The sequence below is a fragment of the Leucopleurus acutus genome (genome assembly GCF_964270905.1).
Source record: "Leucopleurus acutus genome assembly, chromosome: 19".
Classification (NCBI taxonomy): Eukaryota; Metazoa; Chordata; class Mammalia; order Artiodactyla; family Delphinidae; genus Leucopleurus; species Leucopleurus acutus.
This window is the reverse complement of record NC_139161.1, coordinates 29,817,570-29,838,211: the sequence shown is the minus strand read 5'-3', so window position 1 is coordinate 29,838,211 and position 20,642 is coordinate 29,817,570. Positions and strand designations below refer to the sequence as shown.

General features: G+C 37.8%; 2 protein-coding genes and 1 pseudogene across 3 annotated transcripts in view; all 3 read left to right on the top strand.

The window, feature by feature from the left end:
- The window catches only part of PPM1E (protein phosphatase, Mg2+/Mn2+ dependent 1E), a gene marked incomplete at both ends in the record, with an annotated part of 190,391 nt that overhangs the window by 3,700 nt on the left and 166,049 nt on the right, over positions 1-20,642 (top strand). The gene's annotated exons all lie outside the window — the stretch shown is intronic.
- LOC309976246 (small ubiquitin-related modifier 2-like) lies at positions 3,537-3,964 on the top strand. Its single transcript, XM_082861824.1, has one exon. The coding sequence runs from the start codon at positions 3,538-3,540 to the stop codon at positions 3,817-3,819; it is 282 nt and encodes a 93-aa protein (XP_082717950.1). The 5' UTR covers position 3,537; the 3' UTR covers positions 3,820-3,964.
- On the top strand, positions 13,884-14,517 carry LOC309975639 (synaptosomal-associated protein 23-like; annotated as a pseudogene). The gene has a single exon. The product of its transcript is annotated as a synaptosomal-associated protein 23-like (transcript).

Below are 20,642 nucleotides of genomic sequence, written 5' to 3'. Positions count from 1 at the left end.
GCGGGCTCTAGAGCGCAGGCTCAGTAATTGTGGCACACGGCCTTCGTTGCTCTGTGGCATATGGGATCTTCCCAGACCAGGGCTCGAATCCGTGTCCCCTGCACTGGCAGGCAGATTCTTAACCACTGCGACACCAGGGAGCCCCCCTAAATACTTTTTTTAAAGGACCATTTAAACAATTTTGTTTCAACTAATTAAACCTTAAGAATCAATAATAAATTCATGCAATACTTTAGAACTGTATCACTGAATTAGTCTATTACTTGTCAATAAAATATTCCAATGATTTGGAACCTTTAGCTGTTAGTATAAAAATTATCTCCTTTACTCCTTTAAACTAAAATGCCCCCCAAGAGATTAAAATAAATACTTTCTAATGATATAATATTAGGATTTCTGAGGTTAATGAATCTCTTTGAAAAGGTGGAGGTGAGATATTTTATAGCTTTGAAATAATTTGCCAATAAAATTTACAGCTGATCTTGTAGCAGATATGAATAACCTTGGCTAGGCTACATGGGTCAATACTATATTCTGTTTCTCTATATTTTACTGGGGATAAATCTATTTGTTTTAACCCAGAAGAAACAAATACTCTGAAGTCTTTATTAGAGCTATATGTCATTACGTTTTTAGAGCAGTTTTTTCCTCAGTTATTCATTTAGTCTGGGTTGGACTTCTCAAGGGGGGAGACAGATGTCCCAGCAGCCTGACAAAGTTAAGTACTTACAGAAGGTTTACAGTAGTAATGAGGGTGGGCACTTTAAAAATGGCTTGGAAAAGAAAATCATTGTTTATAGATACTAATAATTCAGTTATATTGAGTTATGTGACTCATTAATGACTTTGAGATAGGTTAGAAAACCATTAAGCTTTGTCTATGTATATATATGGAAAAATACATGGATGCAAGTTATACTACTCATTTAGAGTACCTTTTTTTCTTATTAAAAAGGAGTAAGAAGTAGCAAAAAGAAGAAAATAAATACCAACCATTCAGTGTAAGCCATACTTTTCAGGTTTTTCTTCTACCTCTCAGGCTGCCACTTCTCTGTGAGCTTTTAATACTCTGCCTAACCCTTTTATATTGGTATTTGGTCCTTGGTCTTTTCTTTCTTTCTTTTTTTTTAAAAAAAATATTTATGTATTTGGTTGCACTGGCTCTTAGTTGCAGCAGGCAGGCTCCTTAGTTGTGGCACTTGGGCTCCTTAGTTGCAGCTTGCCAGCTCCTTACTTGTGGCAAGTGGGCTCCTTAGTTGCGGCATGCAGGCACCTTAGTTGTGGCATGTGAACTCTTGGTTGAGGCATGCATGTGGGGTCTAGTTCCCTGGCCAAGGATGGAACCCGGGCCCCCTGCATTGGGAGCGCGGAGTCTTATCTACTGCGCCACCAGGGAAGTCCTGGTCCTTGGCCTTTTCAAGTGCAGTTGACTTATTTGTCTATAGTCAACATCAATCTCTCCCATGATTTTGGTTATTGTAGTTATGCTAATGGCTCCTGACTGTCTCCGTCCCTGCTTTGACTGCTAATTGAATGGCTCTATCTAGATGTCTAAGTATCTTCTCAAACGGTCCAAAACTGAATTTAATCCTCCAACTCCCTCTCTCTCCCCTGCAGAAGACAAACCTAAAACCTAATTCTCTTTTTGGTCGGTTCATCCCTGATTTCTCCTTCTCTCACCCTCACATTCAGTCAAATTTTGCCTTATAAATATCTCATAAATATGTCCTTCACCATCCCCACTGTTATTGTCATCTCTTCCCAGTCTTACTCTTCTCCAATATATTCTCCCCAGTGTAGCCAAAGTGATTCCTCTAGAGTCTAGATTATGTAGATTGACTAATTATCACCCACTGCTTAAACATTTTTACTCTTTCCGTGGAGTTAGCCAAACTGTGAGGTCAAAGGCACAGTCCTCCAGAAAGCCAGGTCTGCCTGAGGCAGAAGTTTGCAAGGAGTTAGGGTCTAAATACAAAGTTAGAGGGAAGAGTCCACACAAGACCACCCTCACTTCTGACACTGACTGTAAGTTTGGGGTTTCTCAAAAACACCTCCAGATTTGATAATTCACTAGAAAGAACTCGCTGAAAGCTATTATATTAATGGATTATGGTTCATTATAAGGAAAAGATACAAATTAGAACCAGCCAAAAGAAGGGATGCATGAGGTGCTATCTAGAAGGGTTTCAAATGTGAAGCTGCCATTGTCCTCAGCAATGTGTTTCTCTCTCATGGAGTATTGCCAACCCAAGAAGCTCACCTGAGCTGCAGTGTCCAGAGTTTTTATTGGGACTTACTGATTGATTGCTCACATGGGTGAACTTAGTTTCCAGTCTCCCCTCAGGCTGATACCATGTGATCCAAGGGGCCCACCTGAATAACAAAGACAATCCTATTACTTTAGAAATAGGGATTTAGAGGTTACTCCCAGGAGCTGAGGAGAAAGGCCAGACCTCTCTTTGGGCAAAGCCAATTATTTACTGTACACCTTCATCACCTATTTCTCCATTGCCCTCCAGATAAAATCCAAACAAAGCTTTATAATCTTATCAGCCTCATCCCTGAATCACTATCCACCCAGTCCATCCCACCTCTAGTAGCTACACTTCAGCTGTTTTAGACTATTAATATATTAGTTTGAATGTGTTGTGTTTGCTCTTACCTCTGCACCTTTGGACATAACATACTATTCCTTCTTCTTGATCTACCATGCTATCCCACCCTCACCTCACCCAGTCCAATCTCTTACCCATTCTTTAGGTCTCCATCTAACATCACTTCCTTTGTTCACCAACCTCACACTCAAAATGAGTTAGGTGTCTCTTCCACATCCTCTTACAGAATACCCAGTGCTTACTCCTTTTGTAGCACTTGTTTATTATTTTTTTGTCCACGAATATTTATATATCTTTTACTTGACTAATGGTCTTCAAAATAAGGTGTACCCGAAATAATCCATTTCAGTGAAGGAATAAAATATTAAAATCTTTTTCCTTGTATACAAAATATGAACTTAAGGGAATTCCCTGGCTGACCAGTGGTTAGGACTCAGTACTTTCACTGCCGTGGCCTGGGTTGAGTCCCTGGTGGGGGAACTAAGATATCCTGCAAGACACACGGTGTGGCCAAAAAAAAATAATGAAGTTAGCTGCTAGTAATACTTGATATATTGATTGAGGTTGGCAGCTTGTTCTGTACGACAACTGACTTCATGTCAGACATGGTAAATGAGGTATCCTGATGAAGTGCAAGTTTCTTAGCTTAGAAGAGTTGACAGTGGCACCCTTACTCCAATTTTCAGAACATTATGAATTATTTCAGTTTACCTGCTCTCATTAAATTGATTCATTGATTATATTTACTGGTTTTAACAAAATTAGCCCTTACAAAATAGACAGTTGACTTTAAAGATTCCTGCAAAGCGCTCGCTTTGACAGCACATATACTGAAATTGGAAGGATACAGAAGATTAGCATGGCCCTGCACAAAGATGACACGCAAATTCCTGAAGCATTCCTGAGGAGACTGTTGCTCGCCATGGCCGACGAAAAGCCCAAGGAAGGAGTCAAGACTGACAACAACGATCATAATAATTTGATGAGGCAGGGTGGTTCTGTGGTGCAGTTTAAGATTAAGAGGCATACACCACTTAGTAAACTAATGAGAGCCTATTGTGAACAACAGGGTTTGTCAATGAGGCAGATCAGATTCCGATTTGATGGGCAGCCAATCAGTGAAACAGACACACCTGCACAGTTGAAAATGGAGGATGAAGATACAATAGATGTGTTCCAGCAGCAGACAGGAGGTGTCTACTAAAAAGGGAACCTGCTACTTTACTCCAGAATTGTTCCTCCAGACCAAGAAGACATTCTCAATTAGAAAACCGCAATTGGGTTCCATCACATCCTGACTCCTGCTATATAGTTTCTCTATTCTTTCATTTTCCCCTTCTCCATTCCTTTATTGTACATAAAGTAAACGGTGTACAAGCATATTGCATTTTTTTTAAAGTAAATGACCAATGGTATATTTTGATCGACATCAGATGGAGATGGAATGGGGAAAAATACTGGTTCTGTGAAGATACCCCCTTTTCTCCATTAGTGGCATGCTCATCAGCTCTTTATATTCCAGTAAGTTATTTTGCTCTCACTGTTTAACAAAAAAAGAACAACATAAAAATTCTTGCATACCTTGTTCGATTGGAGAATTTTAATGTTTTTCATTTATCATTGTAAAACAAAGGACAACTTTACAACTTCTTTGTATGTAGCTGTTACATGTTACATGTTACAATCTGTCTTTAAGTAGGGATAAATTACTCTAAAAGAAATGAATCCTAGGTAGTTTTCCCTTCAAGTCAAGTTTAAATAAACTTCTTGTTTAAAATGAAAAAAAAAGATTCCTGCAAAGAAATCATGGGTTGAACATAATATTTGTAATGCAAATGTAAAAAGGAACAAAACTTAAGAGTCTATATTTCTCCCATCTTTACTTATATTAGATTTTTTTAAAGGTGATTATATTTGATGAGAAATCCACAAAAATGGAACTATTAAGTAGATTATGTGGAATACAGCTTACTCAAAGAAATACTAATATATTGCTGGTGAGAGTGGTGTGTATGCATGGATGTGTATGTGTGGAATTTGTATTTGTATATATACACACATGAGAAATGTGTATCTGCATTTGGGGTGGGGGTATTTATGATGCTCCAAATTTTTTATTCTTTTTTTTTTTTTAACATCTTTATTGGAGTCTAATTGCTTTACATTGTTGTATTAGTTTCTGCTGTATAAGAAAGTGAATCAGCTATACATATACATATATCCCCATATCTCCTTCCTCTTGCATCTCCCTCCCACCCTCCCTATCCCACCCCTCTAGTTGGTCACAAAGCACCGAGCTGATCTCCCTGTGCTATGCGGCTGCTTCCCACTAGCTATCTGTTTTACATTTGGTAGTGTATATATGTCAGTGCCACTCTCTCACTTTGTCCCAGCTTACCCTTCCCCCTCCCTGTGTCCTCAGATCCATTCTCTACGTCTGTGTCTTTATTCCTGTCCTGCCCCTAGGTTCTTTAGAACCATTTTTTTTTTTTTTTAGATTCCATATATATGTGTTAGCGTACGGTATTTGTTTTCTCTTTCTGACTTACTTTACTCTGTATGACAGACTCTAGGTCCATCCACCTCACTACAAATAACTCAATTTCGTTTCTTTTTATGGCTGAGTAGTATTCCATTGTATATATGTGCCACATCTTCTTTATCCATTCATCTGTCGATGACGCTTAGGTTGTTTTCATGTCCTGGCTATCGTAAACAGAGCTGCAATGAACACTGTGGTACATGACTTTTTTTTTTTTTTTGCGGTACACGGGCCTCTCACTGTTGTGGCCTCTCCCGTTGCGGAGCACAGGCTCCGGACGTGCAGGCTCAGCGGCCATGGCTCACGGACTCGGCCGCTCCGTGGCATGTGGGATCTTCCCGGACCGGGGCACGAACCCGTGTCCCCTGCATCGGCAGGCGGACTCTCAACCACTGCACCACCAGGGAAGCCCCATGACTCTTTCTGAGTTATTGTTTTCTCAGGGTATATGCCCAGTAGTGGGATTGCTGGGTCGTATGGTAGTTCTATTTTTAGTTTTTTACGGAACCTCCATACTGTTCTCCATAGTGGCTGTATCAATTTACATTCCCACCAACAGTGCAAGAGGGTTCCCTTTTCTCCACACCCTCTCCAGCATTTATTGTTTCTAGATTTTTTGATGATGGACATTCTGACTGGTGTGAGGTGTTACCTCACTGTAGTTTTGATTTGCATTTCTCTAATGATTAGTGATGTTGAGCATCCTTTCATGTATCCGTTAGCAATCTGTATGTCTTCTTTGGAGAAGTGTCTATTTAGTCTTCTGCCCATTTTTGGATTGGGTTGTTTGTTTTTTTGATATTGAGCTGCATGAGCTGCTTGTAAACTTTAGAGATTAATCCTTTGTCAGTTGCTTCATTTGCAAATATTTTCTCTCATTCTGAGGGTTGTCTTTTCGTCTTGTTTATGGTTCCTCCAAATTTTTTTGATAGAGTGCTTGAGCAAGTGTTTGGAGACAGTTGCATTAGATTATAAGCTACATGTTTGCCATCACATCCCTAGGTCAGTAATGACAGGGACATATACAACACACAATAAATATTTGCTGATCCAATGAATGAGCCAAGAGATTAAAAATAAGATATTATTCTTACTACTTTAAACTGCTTTTTAAAAAACTTAGTAAATTTTGCGATTCTTATATTTTAAAAACTTTTTATTATAGGAAATTTAAAGTATATAAAAAATAGTGTCCTTACCACCCAACCTCAGCAATGATCAATTTGTGGCCAATCTTTTTTCATCTGTATCTTCACACATCTCACCCTACCTCCCATTATTTATATTCTGTGTAATTTTTAAATGAATACACAGTAATTTGATCACAATTCTATTAAACATTTTAGGTGTTACCAATTTTTGGTTGCTCTAAGAATATTTTGATGGTCATCCTTTGAGCACACCTTTGGTTTTCTTAGAGTGTATTTATATGTAGTATATAGTGTTGGGATTACATTAAATATATTCACATATTTAAGGCTTTTGGTACATAGTTTTTAAGCGTCTTCTAACAAGGTTTTACTAGTTTACTCTCTAAGCAGCTATATATAAGAAAAAGATTATTGGTGTTACGAAATGATTTAAACATTTAGAAAATAACAGAAAATAATAAAAATATCCATATACCCACCATTCAGTTTCAACAAATTGTTTAAGATTATTTTAAGGAAATAAAACATTTCATAAGGAATTGAAGACTTTGTTGTCACTGTCTTCTATGAACCCATTCCCTTTTCTTTCTTTCCAGAGGTAATCTGGGAGTTTGGGGAATGTATCCTTCTGCTCTATATTTTTATATTTTTACTACACGCATATTTGTATGGTCAGTATATGGTGGGCTTTTTTTGTTTTTGTTTTCATAAGTAGCTATCTTGAGACTGACCTTTTTAAAAAAGATTTATTCATATTGATACACATAGATATAGTTTTTTCATTTTAGCTACTATATAGCATTCTATATGAGTGTATTTTATTTATCCAATTTCCTATTGATGGACAGTTGAGTTGTTTCTAATTTTTACATGTTATGCACTATAATGGTTAAAAATAGCTGCTCCAGTGGGTAAATCCTGAAATCTCAAAAGCTTAACATAATGTTAGTTTATTTCTTGCTCATAGAGTACCTTCAGTGGAGAAGGTGCTGTGTTCTATGGAGTGATTAAGGGACTCAGGCTAATAGAGAGTCTGTCGTCTTCAATTTGTGGTTTCCAAGGTTGCTCTAGGCATCAAAATACATCCAGCAAACATAAGAGTGGAGAATGGTATTGGAGGTTTTTAGGGGCCAGTCCTTGGAAGTGGCATATATAATTTTGTTCACTTTCCATTGACTAGAATTCCAGTCACGTGACACCACCTAGGGCCCACAGTTCCCAGCAAACAAGACTGGGAAATGTAGTCACTGGCTTGGCAGTTAAGAAACAACTTCATACCATGTAGAAAAAAACCACATAACTTTGGTGGATAGCTGGTATTCTCTGCTTTACAAATAATTCTACAGTTTGGACATGTCTCTTTGTGCATGTGTTCATAGATTTCTGGAGTATATACCTAGAAATGGAATTGTCAGGTTGAAGTTACATACACTTTTACTTTGTTAGATATTGACAGATAACTTTGTCCAACAGCACTGTATGAGAGGTCTGGTTTCTCCATGTTCTCACTAATATTTGAATTGCAGTACTGCTTGGCTTGTCTTTCTACACAGCTGTGTGCCATTAATGCCACTGAACTCTGTTGGAAAGAGGAGAATACTTATAGGTGACTGTGGTCTTGGTTTAGGGCATTTTGGAGGAGGATACTTTCCTAAAAGTCTAGACCAGTGCTGTCTAATAGAAACATAATTGAGCCACATATATAACTTAAAATTTTCTATTAACCACATTTTAAAAATGGAAAGTGAATTTAGTTTAATAATTTATTTTATTTAACCCAGTGTATCTAAATATGTTATCATTTAAACATGTGATCAGTATTAAAATATTATTGAGATATTTTTCATTTTTTATAGCACTTTTCAAAATCCTGTTTGTATCTTACACGTAAAGCAGATCTCAATTGGAATATCACATTTAAAATATTCAGTAGCCACTTGCGGCTAGTGGCTACCATGTTGAATGGCACAGGTTTAGATTTAATAACAAAAACTTTAATTCTGTAACACATATCTGACATTTAATTTCAAAGTCATATTCATTTATTTATTTAATATTTATTTATTTATTTGGTTGCCCCGGGTCTTAGTTGCGGCAGGCAGCCTCCTTAGTTGCAGCTTCAGGGCTCCTTAGTTGCAGCTCACTGGCTACTTAGTTGAGGTATGCAAATCTTAGTTGTGGCATGCATGTGAGATCTAGTTCCCTGAGCAAGGATTGAACCCAGGCCTCCTGCATTGGGGGCGCGGAGTCTTATTCACTGTGCCACCAGGGAAGTCCCTCAAACTCATATTTAAATGGATGCTCACTCCACCCAATTCATATTTATCTAGCCTTTAGAGAAATAGCAAGCTGAGTTTGTTTTTCCTAGATTTCTTTCTATGACTAGAGAACTACACACACACACGCGCGCACACACACACACACACACACACACACACAAAGAGCTTTTAGTTATTTATTTTGGCCATGCTGTACGGCATGCAGAATCTTAGTTCTGTGACCAGGGATCGAACCCATGCCTCCTGCAGTGGAAATGCAGAGTCCTAATAACCACTGGACTGCCAGGGAAGTCCGGAGAATAATATGATTTAGATTTAGATTATCGAATTGTTAATTTCTCCTCACATAGTTTATAGTGTGGTAGTTTTCTATTGCTGTGTAACACGCTACTGAAACTTAGTGGCTTAAAACAACATCCATTTACTATCTTACAGTTTTGTAGGTCAGAAGTCTGTTAACGTTCAGCTGGGTTCTCTGCTGAAGGTCTCGAGTCAAGGCTGAAGTCAAAGTGTTGGCCAGGCTGGACTCTTATCTGGAGACTCAGGGGAAGACTCCACTTCCCAGCCCATTCAGGTTGTTAACAGTCTAGAACTTTGTTATAGATCTGAGGTTCCCATTTCCTTGCTGGCTGTGGGGTGGTGATGAGGTGGGCTGATTATCTATTGGTAGAAACCACCCACTTTCCTTCTCATATGACCCTCTCTGTCTTCATACCAGCAGTGGCACATGCTTCCTCATGCTTCAGTCTCTCTGGCTTCCCCTGCTATCAGTCAGAAAGCTCTATGCTTGTAAGGGCTCATGTGATTAGATCAGGTCCACCAAGATAATCTCCCTCTCTTAAGATCAACTTGCCATATAGTATAACACAATCACAGGAGTGATATCAAATTAGTATTCACAGATTTTAGTGAGCATCTTTGGGAGACCATTTTAGTAATTCTTTGTGCTACAGTAGAGAAAGAAGATGGAAGAACATTTTAATTATTTTGTTTAGAGGTCTTTTAATTTCACTTCTAAATGAAAGAAAAATACTTTTCCCGTTTCTTTTTGTCTCTACTCCCAACAGTGTGGTCCAAGCTTCCATCACCTCTTGGCTGGCTGTAGCGGTACTCCTAACTGCTATTGCTTTTTCCACGTTTCCCTCCCTTCAGTCAGTTTTCCGTATAACAGTTATCTTGGTCTCACCTTGCTCAGCCACTATGCTTTAGTCACAGTGGTCTTGATTTAGTTCCCAGAAACTGCCATGCTCTTTCCTGCCTCAGGGACTCTGTATTTTTGTTTTGTTTGCCCAAGCACCTTGCCCCCTTCTCCACAACTGTCCAACTCAACCATTAGGTCTTATCTTAAATATCTCTTTCTCATAGAGGTGTTTCTTTACCTATGGTCTAAATTAAGTCTTGGTTTTTGGTTTCCATGGTATCCTTTACTTTTTCTCTATATCCACTTATAATTTATACATATATGTATTCATGTGTTAGTTATTTGATGTCTCTGTCCCACACTGAGGGCAACAGATAAAGAATGTTTTGTTTACCTTCGTGTATCCAGCACCTAGTACAGGTCCTGGCACATAGTAGGCACTCATTAAATATTTATTGAATAAATGAATGAATCTTCAACTTTTTCTCTGCTCGGTCCAGGTTGTTTCCTTTCTACATTTTTTTTTTTGTTGGTACGCGGGCCTCTCACTGCTGTGGCCTCTCCTGCTGTGGAGCACAGGCTCCGGACGTGCAGGCTCAGTGGCCATGGCTCACGGGCCCAGCCGCTCCGCGGCACGTGGGATCCTCCTGGACCGGGGCACGAACCCGCGTCCCCTGCACTGGCAGGCGGACTCTCAACCACTGCGCCACCAGGGAAGCCCTCCTTTCTAGATTTTTAAAGGCCTATTCTCATTACCTTCTTTCTCTTTGTTATTATTTTCTTCCTTTGCTCTACTCTGAATGGTGGAGGAACGTGGCTTCCTGTTTTATGTTATTGTTGGTATGTATTAACATTTTCAACTAGTGGCAGAAATATGTTTGCAGGTTTTTTTTTTTTTTTTGTGGTACGCGGGCCTCTCACTGTTGTGGCCTCTCCCCTTGCGGAGCACAGGCTCCAGACGCGCAGGCTCAGTGGCCATGGCTCACGGGCCTAGCCGCTCCGCGGCATGTGGGATCTTCCTGGACCAGGGCACGAACCTGTGTCCCCTGCGTCGGCAGGCGGACTCTGAATCACTGCGCCACCAGGGAAGCCCTGCAGTTTTTATTACTGATTAACACTCCACAATTTTGTAAATGAAAATTTTTGTGGGCTTAGAAGAGTAGTCTTATGTAAATTCTTTGAGAATATTGTGAACAATGACAATTTTAAAGCATAATAATACTTTGTAGAGAGTAATGAGCTAGTTAAAAGGTTGAGAGTATTCTTAATTCCTTGTGTGTATTTTCACTTAAGATTTTACCTTCTGGTGTATAGCTCGGAGGAAAACCAGTCCATTACTTCCTATCTTAGTTTAAGTCATCAAAGAAAAAGAACCAAAAGACTTTAACACAATACTGTAAATCAACTATACTTCAATTAAAAAAAATAAATTAAAAAAAAAGAACCAAAAGACTAATCTGCTGGGTTAGAAATAGCAAAGTTAAGTTTTTTCCTAGTGACTTGATTTCATAATGAATTATAAGATTCCTACAGAAACATTACAGTTTTTGTCTTTTATAGATTTGAAGCATTTGACCTGCTTCTACCACAAGGCACAGCCTCTGATCTTTGATATTTATTCACATTTTTCTACTTTGTGAATCTAAAAACAAAAACTAAAATAAAAACCGGTTTTTAATAAGTTTGTTTCTTGAGAAGTATATTGTGCTACAGCCAGTTTTCACATTTGCATATAAAAATAAGCAACAAAAATGTAATGCTTTTAAGTTGATATATATATATATATATTATTTATAAAATTGTCTTTGAGGTGTGTGGTATGTAAAATTCTTTCTTAGGCTAAAACTCTAGAGGGCAAGAATCATGCTCTAAACATGTTCTTCATTGAACCGAACAAGTTATCACATAAATATGAGAGGTGATAGGCATTAAATCAGGCTATCACTGCTTTTGCAATAGGAATGACCTCTGAAGTTTTGGAATTTGATTTCTGGCAACACTGAATATTTATTAGTTCATATAGTCTTGGTTTAGGCAGTTTATAAATAATCTCATATATTACTTAGAAGGAGACTTGTATTATTCACAGTCTACTTATACAATCAGAGGAACATAAATATTTTCAGTTTTTCAAGGTCATATGGAAAGTTAACTGTGCATTTAAAAATAATTTTCAGTTTTTTAAGGCAGATAAATACAACTTTGCATTTAAATACCCTTTACCAGGGTAGTCTCTAATCATAAATATCTTTCTATAAGACTTGGTTAGCAGTGTGAACCAGAGGTTTACACCTCTGCACCTGAAATAATAATTGTAGAGCTAGTAGTAGTAAGCTGCTCCTGTTTCTTTTGTTGCTACTACATTTATTGAGAGCTTGCTCAGGCACTGTTTTATATTTAATACCTCAATTAATCCTTGAAAAAACTGTTTGATGTTAGGTTCTATTATTAGCCCATTTTGCAGATGTGAAGACCAAGGCACAGAAAGTTTAAAGAACTCAAGTTTCCACCATCGGTGGTGTCACTAGGACATGAACCCAGGCAGACTGATTCCAGGGGTTATAGCTATAAAGTTCATTTTATAATTTTCATGCTATGTTAGAAACATGTTTCTATAGGGAAAAATCACAGTGAAGATGCAGTTCAATTGTTTGAATTTTGAGCACTGCCATTTCTGAGTTTAGGCTCTTATTTCTTTCCTTGATTACTTTGGTAGCCTTCTAACTAATGTGCCTGCCGTTAGTCTCTTTTCCCTCTAATCTAGGCTCCCTGGGTTTTCTGACATAATTGAATTTTCTCTAAAGATATCAAATTATTTCTTGCCTCTCTGCCTTTGTAGATGCTATTTCTTCCTCATGGAACATCACTTTCTTGGCTAACTATAACTAACCTACCTTTTGAGGGAGAGAGGGTGGTTGGATTTTTACTATCTTCAACCATAAAGTGCTATAGTATTAACTATAAATAAAGAACATGCTAAGGTTTTTGCATCAAGTATTTTTCTGAACTCTGGCCTCTCATGAAAGACAAGAAAAAACTAAAAATTCATGCTGCTTATTGAAAACACAATTGAAACCCAGAAATTCTTTAAACAGTAGACTGACAGAAAGTTCACAACTTGGTATATAGCTCGTAAGGTGCCTGGAGATTATTTTTTTCCATTTTGTACTTGACTAATCCTGTAATCTATTTCGATTTTTTTTTTTTTTTTTTTTTTTTTTTTGCGGTACGCGGGCCTCTCACTGCTGTGGCCTCTCCCGTTGCGGAGCACAGGCTCCGGACGCGCAGGCCCAGTGGCCATGGCTCACGGGCCCAGCCGCTCCGTGGCATGTGGGACCCTCCCGGACTGGGGCACGAACCCATGTCCCCTGCATCGGCAGGCGGACTCCCAACCACTGCGCCACCAGGGAAGCCCTATTTCGATTTTTTAACTTTGGTATTAATTGTTGAAGTAGCCAAAGACACCTATTTTCTATAGATTTTTAATGCCTAATATAATAGCCATCTACTCAACACAGTGTTTCTTGGAAAGAAATCCTTAAAAATTTTTTAAAATTAAGTATAAAGAGAAGTATTCTTTTGTTCAATTAGTTTGCAGTCTATATTAATGTCATATATTCAGTATGTTATCTTTTAGAAGCCAGTAAAATACATACTGGTCATTAATAAGCAGTGGATTATGGATTAAAGCAGTGATCACTTATATTCTAGAAGTGTATTCCCATCATTGGGTCCTTATGCTGTAACATAGTTTTGGAATCATTATCGTTGTAAAATCATTATTTCTTTGCATAATGCACTCAAGAGTGGCTCAAAATAAAGACTGTCCTTTAGTCAGAATTCCATTTTATATATTAAAATATCCAGTTTATGTTCAGCATATACATGATATTAAAGTAAAACTATCCTTGACTATCAAGGAGAGGAGGAAATAGGACAAGTGATATCACCTTCTAATGTAGGTCTGTACAAATATATTGAAGAAGTGCACAGGCGCGCAGGTCCGGCGAGTGCAGGCGCAAAAAGGGTGCAGCTGGAGCGCAGCTGGGTGTCTGGCTTGCGGGTGTCCGAGCTGCTGCGGTCGGAGAGGAGTGGCCGGAACTGCTTGAATATCCACATTTCAGTTTCTGCACCTATCAAGAGTTTTAATTCATCATGGATAATCTGTTAGCAGAAGAAATTCAGCTGAGGGCTAACCAGGTTACTGATGAGTCTCTGGAAAGTACAAGGAGAATCCTGGGTTGAGCCACTGAGTCTCAGGATGCAGGAATCAAAACTATCACTATGCCGGATGAACAAGGGGAACAAAAATGCAAAGAAGAAGGCATGGACCAAATAAACAAAGACATGAGAGAAGCAGAGAAGACTTTAACAGAACTAAACAAGTGCTGTGGCTTTTGTCTATGCCCATGTAATAGGACAAAGAACTTTTGAGTCCAGTAAAGCCTATAAGGCAACATGGGGAGATGTTGGAGACAACTCTACTAGCAATGTAGTATCTAAGAAGCCAGGCCGAGTGACAAATGGTCAGCCTCAGCAAGCAACCACAGCAGCAGCCAGCAGCTGATACATTAAATGTATAACAAATGATGCCAGGGAAGACGAAATAGAAGAGAACCTGACTCAAGTGGGCAGTATCCTAGGAAATCTAAAAAACATGGCCCTGGACATAGGCAATGAGATTGAGGCTCAAAATCGACAAATAGAACGGATCACAGAAAAGGCTGACACCAACAAAGATCGTATTGACAATGCCAATGCCAGAGCAAAGAAACGCATTGACAGCTAAAGCTACTGCTGTACTTTATCATTTATTCACCTCCCTAGCTCCTACTTCAAAGCCATTACCTTTCCAGAGTTTGAAATTTTGGTTCCACACTCTTCTAATCGGGAGATGATGTGGAAGAAGATCTAGGAATAACAGCCCCCCTATTCTTTTATTTTCTCCTTTTCCCTTGAGGGTAGGCTGCTGCTTAGTTTTCCTTCTAGTATTTTCTTTCTTGGTCCATACTCTTAGGTTGGTTTTCATACATCATGTATAGTGTTATTTTTCATTCTCTCCATTTACTTAGCAGGTTCTCCTGCTTTCACAATTTGGAAGCATTGCCAAAGGCAGTCATGTAAAAGGCAGTGGGGGCAGGCACAAGGAGGAAAGGCAAGAGATAAGAAGTTGTTACCTCAGTAAAACCTGCAGACCCTAAAGCCAAAAGTTGCATAACCACAGTGAAGATGTAGTTGGGTTTAATTTCTGTTTAAGTTGCAGTTATTGCCAATTTAGGCCAATGCTTGGTTTTGGAGCCTGTATATACAGTATTTTTGTTATACATCACAACTTTGCAACCTCTGCTTCAAAAAAGAATAGAATGAGTTTTCTTAAAGTGAGCTTAATTTCTGAACTCCTGGTGATTCATCTATGTACATAGATGCTATGGTCCCATTTCATATTGCACCATATAGGAACACATGGTATAAATGAATGGCTTTTTATTTTCATATTATTAATAGTATCATGGTCCCTATTAACCTATTACAGGCCTATTAACCTCATAAATTTATTAGTCTTTGAAGAAAAAATATGTAAATATGTATATATAATATGAGAATTTCTCTCTACAGCAGGGCTTAAAATTTTTTGGAAAAGTTTGACAAAGTACATCACGTGAATTCAGATTTACCTCAATGCCAAGAATTATGTTTGGATAGGAAAAAAGAAAGTTGTTTTGATCTCAGGTAGAAAATAGTTAGATTGCTTTGAGTTTTATGTAGCTTTAAACTGTTTTTAAAACTAGAATTTATTCTGTTTAACTAAAAATGATTCAGAAAATTATGTCTTTGGTTTACTTATTGATGATTGCACTGTGATTCTCTTAGCCTTTTGTATTCAACTTCCAGAATCACATTTGTTTAGATCCTGAACAGTGTTATAAGAATCTGATTGGTATTTGTCACCTTTATTTAAAAACTAGCTCCTGCACACTTCAAAGCTATTAATGTCGACTGGTTTGACCAATAACCACTGTTTGATCCTTACAATTAAATTTTGTAACTAAAAAAAAAATATATATATATATGTATAAGATCAAAATACATTGAAAATCAAGTATAAAATAAAAGCATTCTCTCAGAATGAGGCCTTATAAATACTCAAACCAATTAAACATTACAGTGGAAAAGTTCATTAAATATTACATTAAGTAATTAGTAATTTTTATATTCCTACATAGGTCAAAATTACCAAACCACGAAACTGAATTTCTTCTCATTTCCCCAAGGATTATGAAAGAGATTTTAATTAAGCTTTGCTATGTTAAGAATTTCCTTGATTTTAGGGCTTCCCTGGTGGCGCAGTGGTTGAGAGTCCGCCTGCCGATGCAGGGGACACGGGTTCGTGCCCCGGTCCGGGAGGATCCCACATGCCGCGGAGCGGCTGGGCCCGTGAGCCATGGCCGCTGAGCCTGCGCGTCCGGAGCCTGTGCTCCGCAACGGGAGAGGCCACAGCAGTGAGAGGCCCGCGTACCGCAAAAAAAAAAAAAAAAAAAAAAGAATTTCCTTGATTTTAGAAAGCTGTTTGTATGTTACTACAGCTTTTGTAAGTGACTGTCTACATAAAGATAGCCTTATGTGTGGCTTGGTAATTTTGTGGTTAATGTATACCATGAAAAAGTTATTATAGGAATTCAATTCATGAAGCATATATGATCAGCTGTGTTCAAGCAAGGTATTGAATTATTTGGTATTTTGTAATATGTATAATTAGTAGTAAATCCTAAAAAGAATATGATTAGAGTTAAAGACAGTGTCCTTTCGTGAAACTAATGTTAATGGCGTTTGTTTTCTTATTCACGTGTTTTTCACGTGTTTTTCACCTCATTATAGAAAGGATTTCAAGTGGCAGATTAATTTTACTATAATGGGAGTAATTATTTAGTCATCAAAAAAAGTTAAGTGTCTACCATATGCTAAGCATTGTGGTAAATGCTGCTTATACAGAAATAAAATACATGTTCCTTTCCTCAAGAAGTGTGTGGTTTAGAGAAAAAGTCAGACAAGTTAACCAGCAAGTACAGTACAATGTGAGTACAATAAAAATTATTAACTGATATGTAGGAGGTGATATACTAAGTGCATTACATTGTTATTCTCTATTTTTAAATCAGGAAATTAATATTTAGCAACATTAGTTAACTCATCTAAGGTCACACAGTAAGTGGTAGAATCAGAATTTGAACTCAGATGTGTCTGACTCCAAAGCTTTTTATCTTGCTGCCTCCCTATACTGGTAAGAGTTAAGACAGAGTGATGCAGAGGATTTATGGGGACCGTAAGGTGGGTGTGCCAATGTAGGCTATTAGGTTCTGGAAGAGGATGCTTAAATTGAGTTTGAAAGACTAAATAGGAATTAGCCAAGAGGAAGAGGGAGCTGAAAAGCTTTCCAACGGAGATACTAACTTGTGCAAAGGCATAGAGATGAGAAAGCATAGCTCATTTGGGGCTTGTAAGCCCTTATTTCTCTGAATAAAGGAGAGTAAACCTGCAAAAAAAAACTGGAGAAATGGCCCCCCAATCATTCATTAATTCATTTATTCAGTCAATATTGGGCACTGTAGACTCTATTCACTGCATCTCTGGGATGATATTGGAATTTTTAAAACTACAAGTCATAGAAATGCCACTAATGTTAACAAAATGCCACATAATCAGGAAAGAGAAGAACTTTATGCTCTTCTGTCCTCTAATTTGTTTTATTTGGCTTTTAGAACAATGGTTTCTAAATTGTAAAATCTCTCTCTCTCTCTCTCTTTTTTTCTTATCATTTCTCTCATCATACTACCTGATGCCAAACTGTGGAGATTTTAGAACTGAAGGCTGCCTAAAGTGTTCTCAATTCAACTATGCTAAATTCTGTTTACTTCCTAAAGATTTAAGAAAGGCTAAGTATGTTTCTCTGTAGCAGTATCCCCTGTATGACCTTATCTTTCAGGGGATAAATGTACTAAAAGTACTAAAGCAGATCCTTTCAAGGACATGTTTGGAGAGATAGATGCACATCAAGCTGCTAGGTGGATATACAGGACAACGCAAGACCATGACCCGGATAGAAATCAACATATAAAATCTAGGAGGTAGGGAATGGTTTTTCTGAGTTTGAAGGAGCGATGTTTATCATTAGACACATTCAACATTCAGTGATGTGATTATTAGTTTGTTTTCTCCATCTTTACAATCCAAAGAGATAGTCTTCAACATTCATTTCAAATGCTGTGTCTTCTAGTAGAAGAATTTCCCTGAGATCAGCTGGAAGTAATTATTCCCTCTCCTGAACTTCCCAGCATTTTATCTGTATCTTTTAAAAATACATCCAATAATTCCTTCCTTTTTATAATGTCATTTATATGCATGTCTCATCTCCTCATTTAAACTGTACATACCTTCATGTTTGACCCCCGGCACTAAGCTTTGTACGTATAAGGCATTGAGCTAATATTTAATGAATTAAAGCATAGCATCCCTGTCACAAGCTAAATCATTAGGGCAGTGTTTCTTAAAGTGTTGGACATTAATTACTTACTTCAGGATCACCTGGAATGTGTTGTTCAAAATGCAAGTTCCTGTGCTTCTGCCCACACCTACTGAATGAGAATTTCTGTGGTTTCCAGTAATCTTGTTTTGAGTAAAAACACTAGATAATTATGATGTACACTAAAGTTTGAGAACCCACTGCCTTAGGGAGAATGCAAGAATCCAAATTAAAATTGAATTTACATTGAATTGCAGATGTGCTTAATGTTAAAAATAATAAAGTATAAACCATAATGGAAAAGAATATTAAAAAAGAATGTATATATGTGTATAACTGAGTCACCTTGCTATACAGCAGAGATTGGCCCAACATTGTAAACAAACTATACTTCAATTAAAAAATAAAATAAAATAAAGTAGCGAGACTTCCCTGGTGGCGCAGTGGTTAAGAATCCGCCTGTCAATGCAGGAGACACGGGTTCGATCCCTGGTCCAGGAAGATCCCACATGTTGCAGAGGAACTAAGCCTGTGCACCACAACTACCGAGCCTGTGCTCTAGAGCCCATGAACCACAACTACTGAAGCCCGCGTGCCTAGAGCCCGTGCTCTGCAACAAGAGAAGCCACCGCAATGAGAAGCCTGCACACCACAACGAAGAGTAGCCCCCGCTTGCTGCAACTAGAGAAAGCCCGCGTGCAGCAAAGAAGACCCAACACAGCCAATAAATAAATAAATAAATTTATATTAAAAAACGGTAGCATTTTGTACATAGTATATAAGATGAAAATATAAGAAGAAAGAACTGAACAGGAAGATATTTTCAGTGAAGTTTTTCTGTATGTCAGGAAAGATCAGTGTTCAGTATTCTGGAACTTTAGTCTTAAAAAGCATATTTAGATGTAAATAATTTAGAATATTGATGACCATTTTCTTTGAATGCATTTGAAGTAAAACACCATGGTTTTATAACTAAAGACTAAGAAAAGATGCTTTGAACATTCTTATTGGCACGTTCTTGTATTGCTGTATGCATAGATGTCTTTTAAGGCATGATTTCCTATAATATAGTTTGTGACTCATAGTTTTATTGTAAGAAATAGTGTGGTTTAGATACCATTTAACCATATATGCTTCTCCTTATCTTTAACAACACATTGTATTTTAGATTTACTTGTCTGTGAATGTTTTTATCTGTGACTTTTAAAAATATGAAATTGTTGATAGAATGTCAACTATCTTGACTTATATATTGTTTAAATTGATAAGGGCTAGGATAAGCGGTAGCAAGCAACTCCAATATAGATCTTCATCATCCAGGTAGTTCTTTTATTTCTAAAATATAAATTGTTGGGCTTCCCTGGTGGTGTAGTGGTTAAGAATCCAATCCGCCTGCCAGTGCAGGTGACACGGGTTCAATCCCTAGTCTGGGAAGATCCCACGTGCTGTGGAGCAGCTAAGCCCACACACCACAACTACTGAGCCTGCACTCTAGAGCCTGCGAGCCACAACTACTGAAGCCCGTGCGCCTAGAGCCCGTGCTGTGCAACAAGGGAAGCCTGAGCACCTCAACGAAGAGTAGCTCCCGCTCGTCACAACTAGAGAAAGCCCATGCGCAGCAACGAAGACCCAACACAGCCAAAAATAAATCAAAAAAAAATTAAAATATAAATTGTTTTATAAACTTAAGCTGTTCTTATAATAGTAGTAAAGATAAGAAGTGCTTAAAAAGTGCTTATAATGTAGAGAACTGGTCCAGATACTATGTATATATTAATTCATTTAATTCTCACAACAACCAAATGAAGTAGGCAGTGTTATCAACCACACTTTGCAGATAAGGAAGCTAAGGTATTGAGAAAGAAATTTGTCCAAGTTCACATAGCTGGTAAGTGGCTAGGATATGAACCCCTACAGAGTAGCTTCAGAGTCAGCACTCTTAACCACTCTGCAATAATGTTATTATTTTTTTTAACTAGCACATAACTTGACTTTGTCTTAGTCACTATCAGGAGCATTTTCCAGCAATAGTAATAATAATTGGCAAATGTTTCCAAGTAAAAATTTTAAACAAATTCAGCGTATATCTAAACATCATCTTTTTTGAATGGTCTTAATGCTATTCTTACTTTTACTGATTTTACGTAGTAATATCAAGATTTCTTACTTAAAATTAGTTGGCTGTCAAAAGATTGTTTTGGCAGTCTGATTGACACAAGTGAAAGTCCAGTAAGTTTATTTTATTAATTTAATTTATTTTTAAAATTTTATTTGTTTTATTTTTTGGCTACGTTGGGTCTTTGCTGTGCACGGGCTTTCTCTATTTGAGGCGAGTAGGGGCTACTCTTTGTTGCGGTGCACAGGCTTCTTATTTAGGTGGCTTCCCTTGTTGAGGA

What these genes read in the sequence shown, in the direction of transcription:
- LOC309976246 (XM_082861824.1), top strand. Translation starts at nt 3,538, where the DNA reads ATGGCCGACGAAAAGCCCAAGGAAGGAGTCAAGACTGACAACAACGAT.